This window comes from Nannospalax galili, unplaced genomic scaffold, assembly GCF_000622305.1.
Source record: "Nannospalax galili isolate Female #2095 unplaced genomic scaffold, S.galili_v1.0 scaffold610, whole genome shotgun sequence".
In the NCBI taxonomy this organism is placed as follows: Eukaryota; Metazoa; Chordata; class Mammalia; order Rodentia; family Spalacidae; genus Nannospalax; species Nannospalax galili.
In genome coordinates this window covers 3167278-3193014 of record NW_008329141.1, presented here as the reverse complement: position 1 = coordinate 3193014, position 25737 = coordinate 3167278, and the positions used below count along the sequence as shown (strand labels likewise).

At 40.2% G+C, this 25737-nt stretch overlaps 1 protein-coding gene across 1 annotated transcript in view; it reads left to right on the top strand.

Annotated features, from left to right (window-relative positions):
- Plcl1 (phospholipase C like 1 (inactive)) overlaps positions 1-24884 on the top strand; it is a 353637-nt gene extending 328753 nt beyond the window's left edge. The window contains exon 6 of the mRNA XM_008833434.3: positions 23292-24884. Coding sequence (XP_008831656.1) covers positions 23292-23474 — 183 coding nt within the window. The 3' untranslated portion in view covers positions 23475-24884. The remainder of the gene's footprint in view (positions 1-23291) is intronic.
- The last annotated feature ends 853 nt before the right edge of the window (positions 24885-25737 follow it).

The following is a 25737-nucleotide window of genomic DNA, read 5'->3' as shown; positions in this document are numbered from 1 at the left end:
AAAGGAAGACATTTTCAAGGATAGAGAGAAAACAAGAGAAAGAGAGAGAGAGAGAGAGAGAGAGAGAGAGAGAGAGAGAGAGAGAGATCTGGAAGGCACATTCTTTGCTTCTAAATCCTCACGACGTCAACCAAATGGAATCATTTCTGTGGTCCTTTACTTAACAACCACCACTGTAAAAAATCACTGGGTTCATCTCAGGGAGCATAGTTTTGTTCTAGAAATTATTCTTTGTTCTGAAGGTGAGAGCAAAGAGTCAAAGTGATTACTACTGTCCTTGCTTTCTGCATAGTTCTTTTGGCTCCTTTGTCAAGGATTCCCAGTGGCAGTTTTCAGAGGGATGCTTAAACTGATAGCATTGCCAATTAATAACACAAGACTACAGTACAACCAAAATTATCTTCTTGGAGCTTTTGGTCAGACATTTCTATTACTGTGTCATCTTTTTTAAAGTAGTATGAGATTTGTCCGTCTGACTCTTGAGTGAGTTATGCACAGGCCTCTAGGTGCCGTTCATGTGGAATCCATGTGAATGTTGTATAGATTTGTCATATAGCTAATATGAAGTCAGTCTATGTATTTTCTCTCTAGCCTTCTGTTTTCCAAAAAGCTTTGCATGACTTCAACTCTCATTAATAGTCATTATAATTATTGTATAATATTGTGATTTTTTTCCTTATTAGGATTACATGAAAAAGGAACCCTCAGAATTTCACAAAGAGTTCATGTGCACCAGTACATCTTGTATATTGACACACAAAGGAGAAGCTGAGGATCCAGGGACTGTCAGCTGAAGACATTTCTTATTACCTGTGTAGATCCTAACCATAGGTGGATTTGACAAGCAACATAATTGGTTTAGTTTCTAACTCCACCACAGAAGACAATTAAAATTTTTGCTGAAGCCCATAGTTTTCAGATACCAAATCATCTTTTCAAGTCTAGTCTAACTTCCTTGTGAGACAAAACTCATTGACCAAATTTTAATCTCCTGAATAAATGAATGCTTTGAATTTATTTAAGAAAATTAAAGTTAAAATTAAAACCCCCCTTTTAAATGTCCCAAATATACTTGAGTGAGAGAAATGACTTGATGTTTGTTCTTCAAATGTAAGAATAGCTTTCATGATGTTGGGCCGGGCAGGTCCACTGTGATGAGGCTTTTGCTTAGTTCTACATCTGCACATTTCATGTCTGCACATCCCTGTAGTTTCAGCCTATAGAAAACAGCAGGCAGTTTCAACACTCTCTGACCCCTTGGGTGCTGCTCTTTTCCTTTCCTAGTTGTGACCAGCTGTTCTGTGTCACTCAAACCTAGCACCAAGTCGTCTGTTGCTTTCCAGGGAAGCTTTTAGAGTGCCATACACCCACCCCCTCATTAAATCCAGATCGTCTCCTGTGTTTACCTGACTCACTGCATTGTAATGGTCGATTTCTCAGGCTCCTTCAGGGTGGGATTCAGGGCAAGCACAAAGCTGAGCTCTAAATGAGAAAAACTGATGTTCAGTTTTTCATGTCATATGTGTTCCAGGTAACATGCTTAACTGGTAAGCAGGGGGTGAAAACCTTGATCTGTGTGACTCCAAAGCCTGTTACCATGCACACTCATGGTGTCCAGTGTCCATATTTGACACTCTCGTATGTGCCAAACCTATCCTTGTTAACAGCCTCAGATTCAAAGCCTCTGGATCACTTGGGAAGCAGGCTTTTTCTGTACTTCCTGGCAGCTTGATATTTGTCCTCCTCTTCCTTCTTCTGTGGAAGTCAGTCACATCTTTTTGTTGTTATTGTTACCACAGGATTCTGTCTTTGTAGAATATAGGCAGGCTCCCTTATGCACTGGACTGGTAATTTGGTATTAACATTTTTAATAGTAGGCCCAAAGCTCAGCTTATTTCCTCTTCCTCCTGGTGGTTGTCTTTTGACTGTGAAGCACCTGGTGACTATTGTCAGGGTGCTTTCATCAGGTTGCTCAGGCCCCTCAAACAGTGCTTTGTCTTAATACATCTACTTCCCTCAAGGTGTACAGGGTGTACAGAGATGAGGAGAGTGTTCTTTAAGAGCTTTTGGTGGCCTCGTTCCATATTTTACAATCCTAATGCTCACGTTGCATTTTTATTGTTATAATAGAAGGAATACATGGCATTTACTCAAGATGTGTTTGTTCAATAGACTTATACCAACAGAAACCTAGAAAGAATATAAAAAATTGTCCCAGTGCTGTAAGACTCTAGAAATTATTGCATTGATTGCTCATAAGAGGATTGATAAAGTTACTTTAATTCTCTTCAGAGTTTTGAGCTTTCTATAGAAAGGTTAGATACAAATAATCCAAGTGAATCAAGAGGTTTTCATATAATCTTTTGAAGTATCTGGGTAACTCTTATCTTTGAGTTTCTTCCTCCCTTTGTGAATTATCACCATCTTCATCACTGTCACTCTTTAAATATTTATCAAGAGCTCATCATATGCCATGGGCTATAAATATATGAAAGTACTAAGAGAAAATGTCCCTTTCCTAGAATTCACTTAGACTCCAAACTGCAAGGCTCCCCACTTGTTTTCTCTTACACTTTCAGAATAGTCCTTTGATCTTTATCTTATTATTTTTATCTAGTAATAAGGGTCAGGGTCAGGACTGAGGTACAAGCCGTCTGGACCTGGTGTCCTTGCCTGTGGTATGACCCAACTCTTCAGCTACCACCTGGCCATTTCCTATCAAAAAATACATCAGTTACAGGAAAGCCACATTGCTTGGTAATAACTTAACTCCTCAACCCACAGCTATGTAAATGAAGGTAGTAAGTGCCCCTGTTCAGAGGGGCAGAAATGGCTTGCTGGTCACAGTAAAAAGGGCAAACTCATGCTCAGTTTTAAACACAGAGGAGTCTAGTGTGATTGAATGTAGATAATAAGTTAATTTATGACTAAAGGATGAGAGGTGGTGATGTGAACTGGATGCTGTCGGCCCCAAGATTCATATGTTGGAATCCTAATCCTCAGTACCTCAGATTGTGACTATTTTTGAAAGTAAGACCTTTAAAGAAGTAAATAGGTTTCTCTAAGATCATACAGTGGACCCTAAAATATAATATGCATTGTGTTGACATAAAAAGAGGAAATCCAGACACACAGACACCAGGAATGGTGGCTAAGAGAGAAAGACATCGAGGACATAGTGAGAAGGTAACATTTGCAAACTAAGGAGTGAGACCTCAGAAAAACCAACCCTGCTTGGCATTTTGACATGGAACTTTAAGGCTTTAGAATTGTGAGACGATGAATTTATGCTGCCTAAGCTGCTCTGTCAATGGTACTTTGCTATGGTACTTTTCACTTTAAGATGGTGACCCAGAAGGAGAAAGATCAAGGATAAAGTTAGTTTCCTTATATAAAACCATCAGGAAAGAAGTTAAAAACCCTGACTGGAGAGATGACTCAGAGATTAAGAGCACTGCCTGCACCCTGGGTGTGGTGGCACCTGCCTTTAATCCCAGCCCTCAGGAGACAGAGGCAGGTGAATCTCTGTGAGATCTAGGCCAGTCTGGTCAACATAGTGAGCACCCACATGGCAGCTAACAACCACCTGTAACTCTAGTTCCAAGGGATCCAATATGCTCTTCTGGCCTCTGGCAGCACTGCATGCATATTGTACCTTTATATGCAGCAGGCAAAATACATACACACACACACACACACACACACACACACACACACACACACACACATATATATAATTAAAATAAATAAAAATTAAAAACTCCATAATTTTGTCTCTTTGACTGAAAATGTAATTCAGCTGGAATGCAATTGTACATGAAGTAGGAGTGCCTTTGGCCACATAACTTGCTCTCAGGATCATGGAGTAACTAGAAGTCCTACTGGCTCATCTTCCAACATATAAACCCCTTGTTGAGCTACTGGCTCCTGTCTCCTCCAAGCTCTACCTATTATTCCTCCACCTGTCTTTGATATTGCCAGCTAGCATGATGGTCAGTCACTCAGTAATTTTCTCTAAAAGACTTTCCTACAAAAAACCCCAAGTAACAGGGAGGGCCAAGGTATTAGTTATTGTGCTGGATAGCTTTAGTGTCAACTTGACACACCTGGGTTGAGGAAGCCTCAGTCAGGGAATTGCCTCTATTGGACTGGCCTGTGGCCATGTCTGAAGGGCATCTTCTTGATGAGTGATGTGGGAGGGCCCAGCCCACTGTGGGTGGTGCCACCCCTGGGCAGGTGGGCCTGTGTTGCATAAGAAAGCAAGCTGAGCAGGGGCCAAGGGAGCAAGCCAGTAAGCAGCGTTCCTCCATGGCCTGTGCTCTAGCTCCTGCCTCCAGGTTCCTGCCCTGAGTTCCTACCTTGGGCTCCCTGATGAACTACGTGCGACCTGGGAGATGTAAGCTGAATAAACCCTTTCCTCCCCAAGTTGGTATTGGTCAGAGTATTTTGTCACAGCAATGAAGAGAAACAAGCCAGAACAGTTATAAACAGATGGATTAAGTTTGGAGTGATCTGAGCACTCTGTGTTGGAACTGGGAAGCTGGGAGCTGAGATGGAGGCTGGTACAATGGTCCAGAAAATTCTAAGTTGAGAAGATGTGTTAAGTGACCTATAATTTATTCTTTCATTCCACATATGCTTTGAGGCCTTGCTTGGGGGCAAAGCCTTGTGCTTCCTGCTGGGATGAAACCACAGACAGGACAGAAGCAGCTACTGTGCTCAGTGGCTTACGTTCTTGTAGGAGGTGCAGGTGGTTAGAGTGTAACAGGATCAGATATTTAATTATAGCTGTGGCAAGTGCCATTAGGAAAAAGCTGGAGGAAAAATAATTTTACTTCATTCAGTATATTACTGGAGGTTAGCATCATCATTTTATATGCTGTGCAGTGCAGAAATACTAACCACAAGTGTCTATTAAAATATAAAATGCATAATTAAAATTAAATAAAATTCACATTCAATTCAATAGTTGCATGAATGACATTTCAAGTACTCAATAGCCACGTGTACCTGGTGCCTCCCACCACAGACAGCAGATTTTCATTGAGAACAGTATCTGAGCTCTTGAGTCACACCAGAATTGTAAAGCAAAACAAGAAAGCCTTTAACTGTTAATTCCTTAGAGAGTGAAGATATGCATACCTACCGAAATAGCCCACTTTTGGCAGCAGGCTCCAGTGCAAATCTCATATTAGTCTGGCCTTCAGAATGACAGATAAGGCTGGATTGTAGAATACAGATAGATTTCCTTTTCTCTCAGTGTTCTGAAGATTGAGGTTTTGCATTCTGGGTCCATTGGTTTTTGTGTGTTTCAGTAATTTATTCATACTGACTAAGGGATTTTTATATTTAAAAATACCCTGACTCCATAAAATAATTGCCAAGTGGCATGCAGACAGGAGGGGTCTGGGAGACCTTTTCTTGAAAGTAGCATAGTATGTCCCTAGCTAAAAGAACTGAACTTGACTTCAGTGTAGCTGATATGAATTTTCTTTTAAGCACAAGAGAAAAAAAAAGAAAACAATATGTGGGTGGAGAATAAGAAAAATTGACTGTGATGGCTTACTATCCCTGAAGTTATCATTCATGGAAGACTTTATTAAAATATGAAACCTGAAGCTGAGGATTATGAAAAATGCTATGTCATAGGGAGTGGGGGTTGCTTTTTCTGCTACATCTTAAGGTCGCCCTTTGAAGGAAGCTGAGATGCTGCCAGGGTCCATTGATTTCTTGCTAGTTTTGAAATGTCCTCTAGTAGGTGTCAGCTGGGCTGTTTGAATAAGTGAATATGGAAAGTTAGTGAGCAGAGTGGCTCAGATTCCACCTTGGACTGCTTAGGATGCTGTGTCAACTTTTACTTAGGCAGCATTTGTTTGTAGAAGGGTTGCTGCCTCTTGCTACATAGGTAATTTCCCTTCATGACACACTTTCTTTTTGCTCCTGGTAGTTTCCACTTATACCCTATGCACCAGCTATGGCCATCCACTGTTTCTCCAGTCTCTAAGACTCAGCTCCAGACATGTTCTTGAAAAAGGATTACACTTGTAAAGCTATCCAGCATAACTTGCAATTATAAATTTGCTGAAAGTGGGAGAAGACAGAGTAAGAGATCGAAGGTTTTGCTGTCTTTGACCATGGGGAAAGGCCCTTGGCTGTGTTAAGGGGCCATCCCTACTCTAGCATTGGTCTTGTTTTTGCTTGGATTATAAACCTGGGTTGCTAATATTCATTTTGCACTATTAGCAAGTTAAAAATCATGGAACCATTTCCTGAGCTGACTGGCAGATGAGGAAACTTGTTTTAAATATTATGGTAAATAAGTGTCTCTGTGTGTGCCCTTGTGCACATGTGTGCATGCGTGGGTGTGCATGAGTGTCTGTGTATATGTTTTGTGTGTGTGTGTGTGTGTGTGTGTGCTCTGCATCTTTTTTGATACCGACAGTTGTACGATTGATCTTTTCTCTTGACTCTGCCCTCACTTCTGAGGTTACTGGGCCTACAGGCATGCCAGGATGGGGCAAGAGTGAAGGGCTCTATCGGTGTGATGGACCTTTCAAGTTGTCCTACAGCTCATGTATTTTCCTTACTGTAAATATAAATGCATGATGATAGCATTTTCCATAAGCTCAGTCTTGTCAAGTGGAAGAAAAAGCTGCCTTATCACTATCAACATGTTACCTCAACCTTTGAATTTTATGTCACATTAGATTAAATTATGTAGATTAACATTCTCCAACCAATAAGCATAAAGATACTGCTTTATACACATATGAAGCATTCACTATTTTCTTATTTTATTATAGAAAACAAATTTTATTGGACATGTATTCAAGATGACACTTTTTTCTCTATCTACTAAACTGGGAGTAGCTCCATAAATGTCCAGCCATTGGAGAGGCATGGCAGTATTGGGTTTTGCTAAGATTATTTTCCATCTGGAAATTTGTGAACATAGTGTTCACTTAGAACTTCAATGTTTACTTAAACAAGTTGGTGGTACATCAGTGTGTTTGATGACTTTGTAAGCTATCAGAATTTATTTGTGAACCTACATGGAAGCAGGGGAACTAGCCAAATGACTTCTCAAGGATGTTTCTAACCACTGGAGCACCAACCATGTGGATAGATTACTCTGTTTACCTGAGCCCAAAGCAGGGCTGCCCCCTGCTGGAGGATGTCAGAATTCTCCATTGTCTGGAGGTAGTCAGGCATGGAATATAGGAAATCCTTGATTTTTCCATTCAAATTTAGGTAGACTTATGTATTATCAAATTAAATGTGACTCACATTTTAATTTCTTGACTAAATTTTTCACTTTACAAAAATAAGTGGGGTCTAAAATAAAAAGAAAACAAACATTAGGATACTGGGAAAATGAAGCTTGACAAATAGTCCATCCTCGGGTAGAAGTTTCTAGTTATTTTACTTCACATTTTGTCTTTTTCCATTTACAATTTTTTGTTCAGTTATTTGTTGTCCAAATTAACTGAACTTATATATATATATTACTCATACATAGAAAAAGCTCTTAGAAAAGTCTTTCAGCCCCCTCAGGCTGCCTTCCTCTATCCTCACCCACAGCCCGAACTTCTTCAGGTTGTTTATGGTTGCAGAGTCCACCTCCTCACCTCCCACTTATTCTCAGGAGCCTTTATCTGTCTTCTGCCCCTGACACTCCATTACGCTGTTCTCTCTGAGTTCCCAGGTACCTCCTTGAGAAATACAATGAACACGTTTTCAGCTTTTATCTACTTGGCTGCTTGGGAACACACCATCAGTATCCTTGCTACAACACTGCTCCCTCTGTTCCCAGGGTGCTACTCCTGCCTGTTCACTGCAGCTCACTCTTTTCTGAGGGTCCTTTGGGTCCTTTGCAGGTCCCCCTTCCTTTTCCTGCCTGTTAGTGTTGGTGTTTCTTGGGGTTCTCGCCTAGGCCCTCTTCCTCTCCCACACTCTCCATGAATAGTGACTATCTGTGCAGATGGTTTTGATTCCTCTCTGTGCTGTCAGCTCACATGCCTCTCTTGCCATAGACTTCTCTGCTTATCTCCAGATGATCCCCACTCACCTGCCGCCCCCACGGCATGTATCCCACTACCTCCCAGACCCCACTCCGTAGCCAGGCCCTCACATGTCCTGCCTGGTCCAGTGGGCCTTTCTAAATCCTGATCTGGATGAATTAATGAATCCTGAGTTATCCTAGCCAGAATCCTGGGAGGGATGGTAGATCTTTTTTCTAACCCAAGTTCTATTGGACTAGCCTTCTGGTCATCTCCCTGAGTTCTCCCTTCCCATAACACCCATCACAAACGTGTGAAGTCTTTTCTTTCTTATGTCCTTCTGCCCTGTTTTACACTACAGCAGCCACCCAGGGCAACCTGTAAATGTAAAACTGGCCAGGGCCATTTCACAGTCCGCTGCCTCTTTCTGCCCTCCCTGCCCAGGATTTCCCTGCAAAGAAGCTGTGTAAGCTTGTGGCCTCCCTCCTCCCCCCATTCCTTTCCAGTTCCATCTCTTGTCATCATCTCATCCATGCTTTGCTCCAGCAACCTGTAACTTGTTCCTGTTCCTCAGTGGCACTGGAATGCTGCCCTTTATGCCTCAAAATATGCCTTGGAGCAGTCTTCAAGATGGATCAAGTCAGTAGTGTACTTTCCATCCAAGCATGATGATCTATAATAAGCTGGGCCTGGAGGGTGGGTGCCTGTAATCCCAGTGGGGAGGCGGAAGCAGGAGGATCCCTGGGGCTTGCTGGCCAGCCAGTCTGGCCAGATCAGAGAGCTCCAGGTTTAGTTGAGGATGCTCCTGCACAATGCATGTGCACATGTCTTGGGCCCATGCTCCTGAGAGGCCCACCCTGCTCTAAGCATCCTTTCTGCTTTCTACATGGGACCCTGTCCCCATACACAAGACACTGTTCTCTGAATGTCACGTGTTCAAATGTTACATACCAAGTCTTCAGGATGCCCTCTCTGACACTTCCTTTTTCCTATCTCTCCACACTCAACAGGGTCAGGTATCCTTGTTCTCCGTTCTCACAGGATCCTGATTTTCTCTACCACAGTCATCTAATTCCTTATCTCCTTCCCACTAGACAGTCTTTGGAATTTAGCACAATTAAGTGAATTTTACTTTTTATTTTTTATTTATTTTTAATTAAGTGAATTTTAACACAGCAATTTAAAACCAAACCCTAATTAATAACTTTGCAGAATGTTAGGTAAACTCAAAGAAGGTCTTGTCAAATCCCCTTGCTTTGCAGAAAAAGGACTGCATATAGTCCATGGAAGTGAGGGGCATTCCTAAGGTAGCTCAGCTAATTCAGAAGCTATTAATCATTCTTCCCGCTCCTGCTACAACCTCCACTGGTTCTGTCCTTTTCTTTGCACTGAGTTGCTCTGCAAGATGCTTATAAAGCCTTAAAATATGACAGCAGCATAGTTCAAATCTTATTTTCCCTTTGTTATTAACCAGCTAAGGGGTGTGATTAAAAAGGCAACAGGCCTGTCATTTCTCACTTAAAACATTTTTTTTTTTGCATGAATTTGTAGGAACAGAGACTGTTTGGGCTTCTTCTGGTGAGACATTGTGACAGTGCAAGAAACACATCTTCTGGGCAGAGGAGGAGGAACCAAGATCACTTGCCTTGCGAACAGGTCTAAGGCCTTGTATTGGGAGTGAGTCGTGGCTTCCTCTGTGGTGCTGTGTCCTTGGGAGAGCTCAGCTCTACTCTCTTTTCTTTATTTTCTAGCACTTCCATCTCTTGGCAACTGGCTAAAACTCAGCGAACTCCCCACTTCCAATCTCTGGATCAATCTGACTGGTTTGTCTAATTTCTACTTGGCACGAGGCCATCTCATCGGTCATTGGCCAGTTACTGATTTGACCATTTGTGAATGTGGCCAGAGAGCATTGGCTCAGTCAGTACAGAGCCGTTCCAGCTCAAGGTCAGGCTAGATTGCTTTCTTTATCAGGGATCTGTGGCTGTGGGAAGTATCGCCAGGGCTTGTCAGATGGAGTTCTGGAGTTGAAGGCTCCTCTTACATTTTGTTTTATTTTCTTAGTTCATATATTCAAGTTCTAAGGAATGTTAGCCACTGACAAACTAAGGAATCGAGAATGAATGTTCTCTTCCACTGCCCACTGCTGGCTTCGTTCTCACAGGAATCTATTCTGAGAAGAAATCAGAGGCCCAGATAGAAAGGATTAGGGAGGCGTTGGCATGACACAAAACTGAGTGGGTTTTGTGAATGTATGGTGAATTTTTTCCAGGCATATATCTATCTATATCTATCTATCTATATATAAAGTTGATTTAAAATAAAAAAGAATGATGGTATTTGACATTTAGAAGAAACGTTTTGACAAGTGTATATGATGAGTTAATGGTACATGTTCCATAAAGTCAGCAGAGTGAGGCTGTGGAAAGGTAGGTCTCAGGAAATGGTGCTCACTGCTACACCCTCGTGTTGTGTTTTCCAGGGCAATGTCTGTCACATCTGCTTACACTGAGTTCACAGAATGGAGTCATCATCTTCAAAGATGCTAGTAGTATGTCAACTTTGATTGACTTCTGCATTAAAAAATAGAATCAAAGATGTGATGGGACAGTTAGGCAAATTTAATGTGTTCTGTGTATCAGATGATAGTACTGAATGAGTAATACCCATCCATTGATGCAATAATAGTATTGTATCTGTGTAGAGGTATGTAAAATAACATATGTAGGGATAGATATATTGATCAGGCCAACATGACCTGGTATAAAAACCTGGAAAGTAAAACAGCTAGTCCTTCCATTTCTATGTGGGGTTGAACATGTTTCATGTAAACGTAGAGCGATGGAGAGATATGTGTGCTGGCAGTTTGTATTCTGTTGTGGATGGCTTGAGTATGAAATGAGACTTGAGTGGGTCTTGGATTAAGGAGAGCAGGTGTTGGCTTTTCCTCAGCATAGTGTTTAACCTGGTATTTGGCTTGGTGTTTAACCAAAAGTTCTCATGGATTTGGGATAGCGAAATAAATGCTCATTAGAGACCAAAGCTCCAAACAGCCCTGGCTGAGGAAGCTGAGTTGGCATATCCTTAGTTTTCTTAGGAAGAAGTTGCAAATTTCACTTGAGGTCCTATCCTCATTTACTTAGTGGACAGTGTAGGGCAGTCTTCTCTCTGACAAAACTTCTTGGCAACTGTTCCCTCTAATTGACCCAGAACTGTTCCCTCTAATTGACCCTCCAGCAGAAATGGGTGCCTACCAGACCTCAGGATGGGCCAAGTCTGTGTGCTATGACAAGCTCTCCAAGGGGACAGCTAGTCTGCGTAAACTATTAGCTATAGAGGATAAAGAATGCATGTCCTCCGTGAAAGGATGTGTCTAGGCCAGGCAGTAGCGCCACTGTGGTGTAGGATGCCAGTGCACATAGAAGTTCACGGAAGTGTCCCTGGAGTTGTGCAACAAGGGACCAGATGTCACAAAACCATGTTTGCTTGCTGAAAGCTGCAGGACTGCTGGGGTGAAGCAGCTAAAGCCATTCTGGGATCAGTTCATCCAGATTGGAGACTGCTGAATCTGCATCTGTACTCTCATTCTAGCATGTTTACAAAATTATTTTCTGATGATCAAATAACCAATAATTGGAGCCATGTAATCAGAAAGTTCTGAAAAGGAAACCTTACCCAGAAAATATCCGAATACATTTAAAAAGTATGTTCTAATATTGGTAAGGCTCTCTCTAGTCTTTGTCTGCTCTGGCTTTTGGAGTATCCTACATCTTTTAAGTCGTGTGTGAGCTATTTGAAATGAAAATGATATGAATTAGCAAAGCAAGGTTTGTATAGAAGCGCTTCCTGTGATGTCTTATGGCAATCCTGGTGGTTGCATGAACTGAGATTTCTAGGCCCTTTGCTTCCCAGAGAAAGTTAACTTGAGATAGTGAAACTTTTAAGCAGTGCTTGTTTGTTGAGATGGCAATTCATTACCGGTTTCATTTGAAATGCAATTAATTATATTTGTCACCATGGTAGAGGTGACTATTAATCTTCTGACTTTGCTTATGAGATCTGTTGATGTAGAAGCAGCCATCACAGTCATGAGAGGAAAGGGTGTGTAGGGAGGGCAGCAAAGCCCTCCTTCTCATGCCGAATGGCTCTTTGTCAAAATGATGGCAAGAGAATTCTTGGGATACTGGGATCATCACAGGAACCTAAATTCATAGCTTTGTGAATCATAGTTTTCAGGTTTAGCCCAGGGTTTTCTATTGTTCAGCTCACTGGTGTTGAAGCAATTTTGTTGACATTTTCTGTAAGTGGGTTAGGCTCAAGATCATTGCCTACAGCAGACAGATGGCCTTTCGAACACTGCACCCTCAGAAGAACCTATCTTAGGGAATCTTCAGAAATGTAACAGGTCTGTCAAAGAAGATAATGTTTGTCATTAACTTCTTTTGCTGACAGATGACTTCAGTTAATTTTTACTTTCTCCTCTGTTTTAAAAGAAACAGCTGTTTTAAAATGTTGAATACAGGAGTTAGCAACCCTTTGCTGTATTATACAACACAGTAGTCTCTAAGTGACAAATAAGATAATCAGATCTTTTGGGGGGTTGTGGGAGGGTGACTCATGGTGTTCCCCAAGAAAAGCTTTGTATCAGTACAGTTACTACTTTTTGGAAATCACATATCAAAACAAGCACAAAGCCTTTCCCAGGATGAGGCTGTGGTAAAATCCTGGCTTTCACCCTTGGGAACACCTTATTCCCTTCCCTCTCCTACTCTAATATGTCTTTAAATTTCAAGGTGTTCTTTGTTTCTTCATATTTTATAAGGTAAACTAAAGTAGACTTATCTAAAAAAGTATCATCGTTGATAGAAAAACATTGAGTTTATTGGAAGACTTTAATCTTCTATTTACAGAATAATAACAGCTAACAGTCAGTACATAAGGCCGGACATTGTTCTAAGTGATTTTCATGTGTTATTTTTATTGATTTCACAATATCTCTATGAGATGGGCAGAATGCTTATTATAGCCATCTCATGGATGAGGAAACTGAGGCACGAAGTGATCTTGCCACAAATCAAGAAGTCAGGAAACATTTGAACCCAATAATCTGATAGTGGAGTTAACTATAAGTTCATCTATAGAACAGCAATGCAGTTATAATCTATGGCCTCTAGGACAAGCTATTACCCTATGAAAAAAACATAGAATCCTTAGAATCCAGTTTATTTACTCATCACTCTTGGAGTGTTCTGGTTCTCCTCAGATACCATGAGCAGCCTTCTTGGATAACCAACTTTCATGGGAGATGATCTGGCCCCATGGTTGCCACAAGGAGAAATTAGATCTGAGAATTAAGTGAAGAGTTTGTACATTAATAGCATCCTTCAAAATCTAGCTGGTACCCAGGCTGGAGAGGTGGCTCAGTGGTTAACAACACTGGCTGCTCTTGCAGATGACCCGGGTTCGATTCCCAGCATCCACATGGTGTCTAACAATCATCCATAACTCCAGTTCCAGGGGATCCAATGCCCTCTTCTGACCTCCTGGGGCATTGTATGATGCAATTGCACTTACATGCAGGCAATAAACTCATACACATGAAATAAAAATAAATAAAACTTAAAAAAAATCTAACTGGTGCCCATCAGGCATTGAATTCTTTAATAATACCTTTGGAACTAACCTTCCAGGGCCTATAGTCACATCTTTTAATTTAAAGCCAGTCATTTTCTTTAGCATATTCCTGACCTGTGAATCTTCTATTTCTGATTTCATATTTCTGTTTTCTAAAAATCTGACTGAGATTAAGATTAGTAAATAAATACATTATGTATGGTGGTATATGTCTGCAATCACAGGACTTGGGAGGCTGAGTTTTAGGTAACCTGAGCTACACAGAGATGTCAAGGCCAGACTGGGCTTTGTAGCAAGACTCTGTCTCAAAAATAAATTAATAAATGCTTCCAAACTCCATACTTATATCAGAGACAAAGGTCAGAAATCAAAGTAGGAACATGAAGATAGTATATGTCATGGCACTATATCAAAACTTTTTTTTTCCTTTTATAAACCAAAAAGGCCTTCAGGTATTTTTTTTTCTTTTGTGTGTTGCTAAATTCTATTATGTAGCTTGTATTGAATATTATATAATGAATCTTCATTCATTTGTATTCTATTGTTTTAACAAAAGACCTGAGGCTAAGTATTTTATAAAGAAAAAGTTCATTTAGTGTATGATTTCCAAGGTTCAAGAGCAAGGTTCTGATCTGGCAAGCTTCTCAACCTGGCTGCTTCAGACCATGGCACTGACATTTTAGCAGGAATGAGTGAGATTGCATGGCGTGACAGGAAGCCATAGAGACTTCCTGGGAAGGGCTGGTGCTGACTTTCTGATGTAGTTTCCCTTTGGAGAGACTCTAAATGGGGTCCCATAAGAACTATACTAATACCTTCCAAGGGCACATGTCTGATGACCAGCAACAAGGCCTTATCGCTTACAGCACCTACATGTCTTTACCATTGCTACTGGGGACCAAACTTCCAACATATAGCCCTTTGGGGAACAAGCTCAAACCATATGGAAACCTCAGAAGTGTCTAAATAGAATGAAAAACAATACAGTGATGAACAAAGTTGGTATAGCATCAAACTGCCCTTGAATTACTTTTATACACCTAGATGCAAGCTCCTCTCAGCCTTAGAAGCTTCTCTTTTCAGTGAACAGTGGTAAATGTAGAGACTCATGACTGTCCAAGATGCTAAGAATAAGTTACAGTTGAAGATGCTAAGAATAAGTTACAATGCCCTAAGTAAGACATTGTAAGACTTGTGGAACATTGTAGAAGAGGGAGGAGGGGAAGAATGTAAGAGATGCAGGGCGGGGAGCAAGCAATGAAGTGCCACTCTCAAGGCTGGACATAACCACTGCAACCATGGAATAAAAGCAGCTGAAGTTGCTTGTGCTCGGCCTGTCAACAATCAGTCATAGATGGGAGAAGGGCTCATGGGGCCCTACCCCTTATTGCAGAACTGTCAATGGACCGTAGGAGATGGAGAGTCGTTGTCATCAGGTGTGCATCCACTGCCATGTCCAACAGGTTCCAATGGATAATTCCAAACCCATGGTCATCTAGTTGGCCCTGGTGAAACTCCATGGGTCCAAACAAAACAAAGAGACAGGACTGTGAGAAAGATATTTGTAGGGAAGTGGTGGGGGCTAGACAGGGGTAGGAGTGAGTTAAGAGAGGGTGGAGATGATGAGAATAATCTGTATGTGTTATATATACACATATGAAATTGTCAAAAGAGCAAGTTTAATTAATAAAAATTTTAAAATCTTACAAATTGGTAAGTATATGCAGTGAAATTATCTTTCTGCTCTTATAAATTATATAATTTGCATTATATAATAATTGTTTTAAAAACAGTAGTTCATTTATTTTGGGATCAGAGTTTGAGAAGATCAGGCAATGCTGCCTTAAGCTGAATGGCAGACCTACTCCACAGTGATTCATCTATATTTTTTGAGGGCTCATTTAGCTAAAAATTCAACCTTTTATTTTACAGCGATAAGCATGGAATTCAGGGCTTCACACAAATTTCAAATTTGTTTTTGGTAAAAAGCAGAGAAAGGAGATTGATTTAAAACAGCCACATTGGAAAGAATAAGTAAAGGTATACAATAGCTCCGTGTCCCTCTTCAAGGTGTTGACACACACTTTAGGTTTAAATACAGGAGGAATTGGGGCCAGAGAGATGGCTCAGCATTAAGAGTACTGGCTACTCTTGCAGAAGACCCAGGTTTGGTTCCCAGCACCCAATATCTCAACTTTTTAAGTGGCAAGTAGAATGTACCTAAATATTAAGTTGCTATGGTGTGTAGAAAAGTAATTTACCCTGGCATTGATTGCTCAATACAATAGGAACTTCTAGTGTTGGTGGGATTAAGTTATGTAATTGTTAGATTGCTATTTATAAAATGCTTGTGCCTTGAAGCTCTTATTAAGATCTTGTACATTTTTTATACAGCTAGGCTTTCATTCTAGGGATCAAAAATCCCGGTCTATTTCTGAATAGTTTTACCCAATATTCCAAACACAGCATCAATGAGAAGTGTGGCATCAAGAGAAGAACATCTATCAAGATACCAAAATATTTTTGATCTGTCCTTTTAGCTTCTCAAATAGAAGATATTGATAAAGGTGGTTTTGAATTGTTTTCAATAATATTTTATTTATTCTTTGAAAAGTTCATACATTTACACAACATATTTTGATCAAATCATTCACTGCTACCTCTCTCCAATTCCCCCTACAGTCCCCACTCCATTTCCCTCATAACCTCATGTCCCCCTTTTTTGTTATTAATAACTACTGAGTCCAATTATGTGCTGCCCATATGCACATGGGTGTGGGGCCATCCACTGTGGCTTGGGCAATGTTCTAGTGGCTACATCTGTAGAGGAGAGAGACTTCCTCCCTCATCAGCCATCAGCTGTTAGTAGCTCCTCCCCTATTCATGCAGACATTTTTACTGGCTTTATTTTGTGCAGGTCTTATGTAGGTAAACACAGTTGCTGTGAGTTGATGTATGCCTCAGCCCTGTCATGTCTAGAAGACAGCATTTCACAGATCTCCTCCCCATCTACCAGCTCTCATGTTCTTTCTACCCACTCTTCCATGATATTCTCTGAGCCTTGGCTAGAAAAAGGTCGATACAGATGATGCATCCATGGCTGAGCATTCAGTTACTTAGACTTGGCACTTTGATTAGTCGTGAGTCTCTGGACTCACCTCTGTCCAATATGAAACAAAAAACAAACCAACTCTGACAAAAGTTGAGAGAAAGTAAAACAACCTATAAGTATAAGCATAAATATTTGGGAGGCAGTTTGACAGCATGATCATTTAATAAAACAACAGTAGGTTCTCCCCTAGAGTGTATGCTTTCCCCAGTCATGGGCTTTTGATCAAGTTTACAGTACCAGACATGCAATTCTTCCTCATATACAATCAGAAAGCACTTGACCACCCCTCTAATCATTAGGCACTGTTGTACCAATGGGCACAACTTTCCAGGCACTTCAGTCTTGTAATATTCAGGGTCCTGTGCTGGGTGAGACTGTTGATAATTTTTCTCACCCAGCAGCCTGAATAGCACCTTCCAGTGTTAGGAAAGCCAATCAGAAGGGAGAGGGTTTCCTAGCCAGTCGAGGTTCATTTCTTTATATCCTACATACAAAGTGGTGGTTTAAGCAATAGAGTCTTGCCATCTAGTTATGGTGGTAGGCAGCCAAGTGCAATGGTGATAGTCTGTGTTGCTTGGATGCTTCTGGGGACTCCCTGTGATCAATAACTGAAAGGGAGGCATCCTGTGCCTGCCATTGAGATGTTCATTTAATAACTCATATATTCTGGAAGCATCATTTTCCACTCATACAGGGTATTTCTGTTCAAGTTCCTTTTTTATATGTATTATCTTTTTAAAATTAGCTTAAAAACTAGTGGATTTGGGGGCTGGAGAGTTGGCTCAGCAGTTAAGAGCACTGACTGTTCTTGCAGAAGACCTGAATTCGGTTCTCAGCACCCACATGGTGACTAATGACTGTCTGTAACTCCAGTTCTAAGGGATCTGATGCCCTCTCCTGACCTCCATGATTATTGCACAACATGGCTACACTTACATATATGCAGATAATATACTCATACACATTTAAAAAAGCTAGTGGATTTCCATAAGACATTTTTGGTATTGGCTAACCCAGCTCTCCTCTCTCCTCTCTCCAGTACCCCCTATCTTCACTTAAACCTTTAATGCCAACAATTTCCCCTATCTCCTAAGTATTTACCCTCTTTTAAATGATACCAAGAGTCCCAAATGCATCATATTTGAATTAGTAAGGTAGTGGCCATACACAGCCCACCATGGTCAGGCCACCAAATATTCACTGGATCAGAAAATGCTGCTCATACCGCCTTGGTTTCTGTGGCCAGCTTTTTCAGCAGTGGTACCTTGGGGGTAGGGGTTCTTAGCTGTGGATATGGACTCTCCCACTGAAAGAATATCAGGGAAATCAATCTGCCGGCCATCAAGTGTGCACTCAAGAGATAACTAGCTTAGACATGAGCTTCATTTGTTTACGTGTGTGACTGTATGCATGGAAGGGCCTTTTCATTCCCAGAGTCCCAGTTAGCTTCTTTAAATATTTTTGGTGTACTCTGAGACAGCCCACACATATCCTTCACATGTAATGACGACACTGGCTATGATGTCTGTCTGTGCGCTAACATCACAAAGGATAATGCAGTTCATGGGAAAAGTGGGTGTGAAGGAATCACAGATGTCTTTTGTGAGTTACTCTGCCAGATTGCAGCCAAAACTATTTTCATACATTGGAAGGGAACTGCATTTCTTGGTAAAAGCAGGAATAACAAAAATCCTAAACACCTTCTGATAGATTGTAAAACATAGAACTAGTTGATGATTTATATTTAGAATCCCAGGATTCTTCATAGATGTGGTGAGATAAAGTGAGCACATCGATTCATGCTTAGTATACTCAGTTTTCAATCCATGTTAGCCACTGTTTAAAGTTGTCATAGTATTTAGTTTTTAAATCCTAGCTTTATGAGATATTAGTATAAGAACTAGCAGTAGGTCATCATAAGAGAATATATTAGAACTAATCAAAACATTGGTGGGTGGAATTTAGCAAGAAGCCATTTACTCTCAGTTCTGATGGGTGTTTCTTGATTTCCAGGTAATGTACCTTAATTGCAATTAATGAATTAAAGAGATTTGACAAGGAATACTTAACATTTATTTTTTAAATATGCATGAATCATGGCTAGAGAGATGGTTCATCAATTAAGAGCACTGGCTGCTTTTGCAGAGGTCCCAGGTTTGGTTTCTAACACCCACATAGCAGCTAACAGCCATCCATACCTCTGATTCCTGTGGATCTGACCCCTTACTCTGGCCTCCATGGGCATTGCGCACATGATGCACTTACATATATGTAGGTAAAACACTCATACAAGTAAATAATTATAATTAAAACAGATAAATTAAAATAAATATGCATTAATCATCATTAGTTTTTAGACTTGACTTCTTATCATAAGTTACTGTGATTTTTCCATGGCTCCAACTGTTGCTTTCTGAATATGTTGGAATTGCCATGTAACTTTCAGAAACCAAATAGCCATGGAAAACAAGTGGTGGCATGCCTCCTCGGACTCTTTGTGTCCTCTTGGCATTAGTATACCTGAGATGTTCTGTGTTATTCTTACTTTTCTTTGGGTTAAAATAGTGTTCACCTCCCTCCCAAAAGTATCCCTAGTACCAGAGAATAGCTGTGAATTCCTACAGGGTTTTTAGTGTTGGCTTCTGTTTGACAATTCTTTCAAGTTGAGTTGTTTTATGGTCAAATTGTGTATTAATTTTGTATTCTATGCCACAACAATCCCAGATTCATTTTAGTGTACAAGAAGTGTTTCAATTTATACAACATTAAGCAAAATGCAATCCTTTGGGCTTCTCTCTCCTCTTCCTCCAAGACCTCTGAGGAGGATAGAATGCCTTACTGGAATGTGCCTTAAATATGCACTACACACGAATCCTGTACCTGACACAACTTGAAGGAGAACTACCAGGACAGAGAAGTTGAAGGGAGGAGAGCTGGTCTGCCCTGGCTAGTGTTTGAGACAGAGTAGATGACTGGGGGAAATAAAATGGGGAGGGATGCTAGGATGGGAGTCCTTCGTAACCCACTTCATCCTCTATACAATGTGTAGAATGAATCTTTTCTGATTCTGATGCCTTAATTGGGACCTAAAGGGGAGAGATAGTCTGGTTTTTTGTCCTACAGAACAGAGGCTCTAATCTTAGCTTCTTTCCCCCCCTATTCTTTTTATTAGTTCTTTGAGACTTTCATACAAGGTATTTCCATCTCCATCCTACTGCTTCTCCCAGATCTACCCCCACAACTTTGCATCCTCTTTTTGTATTTTTTGTGACTCATCTAGTCCAATTTGTGCTGCCAATATACTCTTGGGTGTGGGGCTATCCACTGGAGAGTGGTCAGCCTACCAGGGGCCACACCCTTCAAGAATCCTAGCTTCTTAAAATAATGAAAACCCAGCCTTTCAATGTATAGTTAGTAGTTTCTTTTTCTTTTTGTTCTCGTCTGCCAGTATTGTGCTGCCAGTGTGTGTTGTCACCCGGGTTATCAGGAGATGATGTAGTTGTGTTCTTGTGTACTGGTACAAACTGTTTTTTTTTCCAATTGGCCATTGTTTTCAAGAGAGAATGAGTTCTATTTATCAGAACAGTCACAGTCTGGCATTTAGGCTTGGATGCCACCTCTCAGTATTGAAGAGGTAACACTGGGCTGATTAAATCCCCTTCATAGTGTCCTGAGGGAAAAAGCACGTGAGTGCATTAGCAACCATACCATCAAGATTGATATTTTTGTGTGTTTTGTTGTTATTTTTTTATAACCACAGAAGATGTCAATTTGGTTTTTGAATGTTTGATGATAATTTAAAAATTATCTGTAAAGATTTACAAGTCAAAGTCTGTTAATAGTTGTAAGTAGTCTTATTAATATAGCTTATTTTTAAAGGAATCCTTCCATTTAAAAAATGCTAGCAATATACACATCCCTATAATAGACTCTTGAAGATGCACTTAAATAAGCAAATCAACTATTAAAATATACAGATACAAGATATTTATGATACTAGTAGAAGAGATTAACTGCTTTCCAAGTCATTTAATAGTTTACTTATATTGTAAACAGCTCTTCAACATGTTTTCTTTACTTTTAGAACTGTGAGGTAGGCCAAAAGGTATTCTGATACTCTTTGCAGAAGGGAAAATTGTCTATTTTGCAATTGATGGAAGATGCTCTGACTTTTGTCCATGCCAGTATATTTTCAGTTCGTCCTGTTTTCCTAGCCTCACATCTCATCTCTAAGTTCTGTCAGCCATTGCCATGTGGGCAATGATTTTCTTTCTATCTGTGTTGTTGCCATTGGTAACAATGAATGGGTGCCTTCCTTGTGCTTTGAAGAAAGTATGATTTGCCTTTGAAAGAGGCCTTTCTTGAAGTGGTAAAGACCACAGACCCTTGAGCCAGCTTCAAATCCACCACTGAGCAGCTCTGCGACTCTGGTCACCCTGGGCCTTGGTTTTATCATTGGTAAACTGAGATTAGTAAAAATACCTATATCATTGTGAAAACTGAATAAAGCAGGAAGAGTACCTGCACAGAGTAGGCCCTTTATGTGTTCTAGTAGCTTTATTTAGGAATTGCGTTTTAGGGACTGGAGATCTGGCTCAGTGGTAAAGAGCACTGGCTGCTCTTTCAGATGACCCAAGTTCAGTTCCCATCACCCACATGGCAGTTCACAACATCTGTAACACCAGTTCAAGGGTGTCCAACACCCACTTCAGGCCTCCATGGTCAACAGACATAAACGTGGTACATAGACATAGATACAGGCAAACACTCAAACACATAAAGAAAAATAAATTATTGTTTTGAAAATAACTTCATTTTTGTGTTACTATTATTTTGTTTGTAAGAATTGCATTTTACAAGTTAGATGTGACTTCACTTTTCAGTGTCCAGAGGAGTCTCCATCAGTTTCCATGCTGTTAAGAAGAGACTTTCTGCTGAGAACCACTTGTAACTCCAGATCCCAGGGATCTCATGCCCTCTGGCCTCTGAGGCCACTTTCATGCATGTAGTGTACACAGACTGATGCAGGCATGCACACATAGACATAAATAAAAATAATAAATAAATCTTAAAAAAGAAGAGACTTTCCCAATTCTGGTGATGTTGTGAATATTCTTTTCCTGAGAAAATGTATCTCTAAGTGACAGGCCTCAGCCTGCAGTCTTTAGTTAATGTCTTAAAGAAGACTGTCTGCATGCTATGAGAAGAGTACTGGGTCTGTGGGGAAAGATCAAGACTTTAGGCTATCTCTGTCCTTAGTTGGCTGTGGGCTCGCACCAACCATGTAAACTCATCAGACTCAGCTTCATTTCTTCTCAAAGAAGGCTTTACCCATACAACCTCCAAGTGTACTTCTAAAATTCCATTTGATGAGTGAGGTAACTGACGTGAAGTTCATTTTAGCACAGACTTTAGGCAAACCCCCGCCACCCACCCCAAACCACAGAGGGTTGTAGTGAGAAGTACTTAGCTATCATTGCACAGGATATATGTTCCAGGTGCTTTTATAAATCTTGAGGAATTAAAATTTTAAAGTATTTTTAGCATGTACTGCTATACACACCTTAAGAAAAAAGATAAAGAGATGCAGCATTTCACAAGGAATATTTTGCCTAAATGGGTGTGCTGCTGCCTCTCTGAGGATAGCCTTGTAGGAAAATGCTCCAGCAGGCACACAGCTCCTGCATTCTCCTGTATCCTTCCTCAGAGTCTTAACATCACTCTCAGGCACTGCTATAAGACTGGGAGGAGAGAGGGAAGCTACTTCCTCTTTTGTACGTGCACTATAGAAATATTTTCCCAGTTGCACACGTCTGCAGTCCTTCATCCCCTGGGCCAGAATTCATGTAGACACTTGATCACTGTAACAGACACTGATGCAAATGACAGCCAACATATTCCTGTAGTCCTCTTGCACTGTTTGTTTTGTTGGAACTGTTAAGCCCCTGGAGATGTTAATTAAGCAGGTAGGAACATTGTCCTCAGGATGCTGGAAAGCACAGAAAGAATGCGGATAGTTAATAATACATCAACAGGCAGACTGCAATAGTAACTCAATATATAAAAACAAGCTCCATATGCAGAAGGGCTATGATTTCATCACAGGAGATGCTCTGCTTTGCGCTCTTTACTCTGCCCTGCTGATCTAACTTTAAGTTCTTTAAGGAAAAGCATCTTTCCTCCTTTTCTGCTAAGCTTAGAAATGTTGGCCTGAATAGGTAGGAATTGCAACAGTGTGCAAAGTCACAGACCATGCATGGAAGGTTCAAGTGTCTTCAGTGTATCCAGAGGAGGCTCCCTCAACAGTAACCCCAAGAGACAGCCAACAACCACATGGTCAGTTGGGAAATCTAGGTTTGAGGTTCCAGGCTTGAAGCGCAAAGTCTCAATAATGCTAGTAGAGAATGTTGGACTTAACCCTGGAAAAGCGAGCTCGTGGATCTGAGTCTATTTCTTCATTCATCAGTAACAGAATACACAGCAATGTCACCTGACTTGAGCTTGGCCCATAACCTTCTTTGCTATCTGTTTCTACCTGTTTATAGGGACAAGGAGACCTGTTGAAGAGTGCCAAGAACGAAGCTCTAGAGAACATGAAGCAGATTCAGCTGGCCTGTTTATCTTGTGGGCTGAGTAAAGTCCCTAGCAGTGGTGCTGAGACCAAGAGCAAACGCAGCCTGGAAGCAATAGAGGAGAAGGAAAGCAGTGAGGAGAACGGGAAGCTGTGACCTGGGTGGTGTCAACACGCCGCCTTCCTTGTCAAAGACTCGGTTCCTCATCCTTGTTTTTTCCTTAACATTTTTTACATGTTCACATCATCCCTTTTCTGGGGCGTTGGTCATAGACAGATATTTTCACAATGTCAGTATTTCCTTGTAGTTAATTTATCTAAGTTAAAACCTTTAGTAGCAGTGTTTTAAACTCTAAGATGTGAGTCTATACCTATGTATGAATGCCTGTGCGTGTGTGTATGTGTAAGAGAGAGAGAGAGACAGAGAAAGAGAGTTTCTGTTAAGATCTATTCTATGTTGCATTACTGGTTTAGTAAGTTATTCTATTTTTTATGATCATTTGAGGACAGTTGTTAATCTTATATTTTAATGAGCACTTACTGTAACCTGTTGCTGTGGTTAGTGTTATTTCTTTGCCTTTGTCATTTAATTTAGAGATCTTAGCACAGCTTATTATTGAAGAAAGCCAAATTTATCAAAGTGTAGGTGTTGTGATAGGTTAAATATAGATTTTAAAACTTCTAAGAATTACAGTAGAAATGAAAGTGAATAAAAGATTTTTAAAAGTCAATTCTGGAAAGATCAACAAATTCATTTCTTCAGTTAGTAAAGTTTTTAAAATCAAATATTAGGACATTTTCTGTAATTGTTTACTAAACAATTGATTTCAGTAGAAAAGCTGACCACAGTGAATTTATAACTGCCGGGAGGTGTACCCGAAGCGTACCGAAAACTCAGTTGTAGCTAGGGTTTTTGATGTGACAAGAACATTTAGTTATGGGATTTCAGGATTTTCAGGGCTTGCCTCATGTTTCTGAAGTGGGAGTCTGGGATTCACTCTCTCATAACAGAAGTGGACACCTGAAAGTCTTGGCTTGAATTGGATTCAATATAGAACACTAAATTTAAATTTAAAGACATCGTTCAAATAATGTCATATCATGTTGAGCTGATGTAAGTTCTGTAGGTCAGATGACAACTTTATAATGATTAAGAACTAATTGATTAGAAAGCATGTATAGTATAATTTTAACACATAAGTCACCAAAAGGAAACAAATGAGCAATTAGGGTACATTTATAATTGTAGATAATTTTTACCCTAATGTCTTCAGAAAATACTTAAATGTAATGTTCCTTCATTACCTCCAACAGAACTAAATGTTCTATGGTTATGAAAGAATATATTTATTCAAAACATTGCTTTTATTTTGAAAAGCTTCTTAATTAATTTGGTTAACAAATATGCTAATTTGGGGAGCCTAGAGAAGATAATTGTTGAAATTTTGCAAATATATATGTCTTCTATAGCTACTATGTTATTTCTGACTTCTTAACACTATTATGTTCATGTTGCATATTGTTGAAAGAGTAAAGATATAAAAAATACATTTCTGGTTCTCTTTTCCTGTGAATTTATTGAAAAAGAAAATTCTTTTGTTACGTAAAAATTTTTACAGGGTATGCTATTTCCATGGACCAGATATGATGAAAATACTGAGTTGAAAATCAGGCACATTGAGAAGAGGTGACCAGATTTAATTTAAGGCAAATTTCCAATGAGATTATAATTGCCTGAAAGAATTTCTTTACCCTCTATCAATTTAACGTGCTGGTGAAAGGACTGATGAAGAAAAGGAGCACCATGACACCATGTGCTGAGAAAGAAACGCTGCGGACAAGCACAAGCCAACTGTGTCAGTCAGCTGGTGACTTCCTCAGCTCCTTGGATTCCAGTTGGATCAGTCTGTGCCTTACAGGTGATAAGGATGGGCAGCAGGAAAAGATAGAGACTATTTGTCTTCAGAAGTAGTGCCCTTAGTTTGTTCCATTTGTCCCACCGCTCCGTTCATCCTTCGGATCCACCCCTACCATCTAGAGAATGTACTATAGATTCTGCCTCATCTGATACTCCTTGGGCAATCGTTATCACCTTTCTATCCATCCCGAAGGGCATCTCTGCTAGACAGGAAGTGAGATATTGTTCAGAAAGGCACTTAAGAGTTGCAATGAGAATGTGTCTGTGATAGGTGTGCCTCTGGATAGACAAGCCAAAACAGATAAAAAAGCATTTTGTTTAGTATGCTTACACCACATGTTTTACATTCCACCAATACCTGTCTTTTTTCAGGTTTGAATCACCATAGAGAAAGCCCTTCTGTGCACTTAGCTTTTGGTAATGCTAAGAAAGTAGTATGTTAGGGGGCTGCAGAGATGGCTTAGCGGTTAAGAACACTGACCTTGCAGAAGATCTGGGTTTG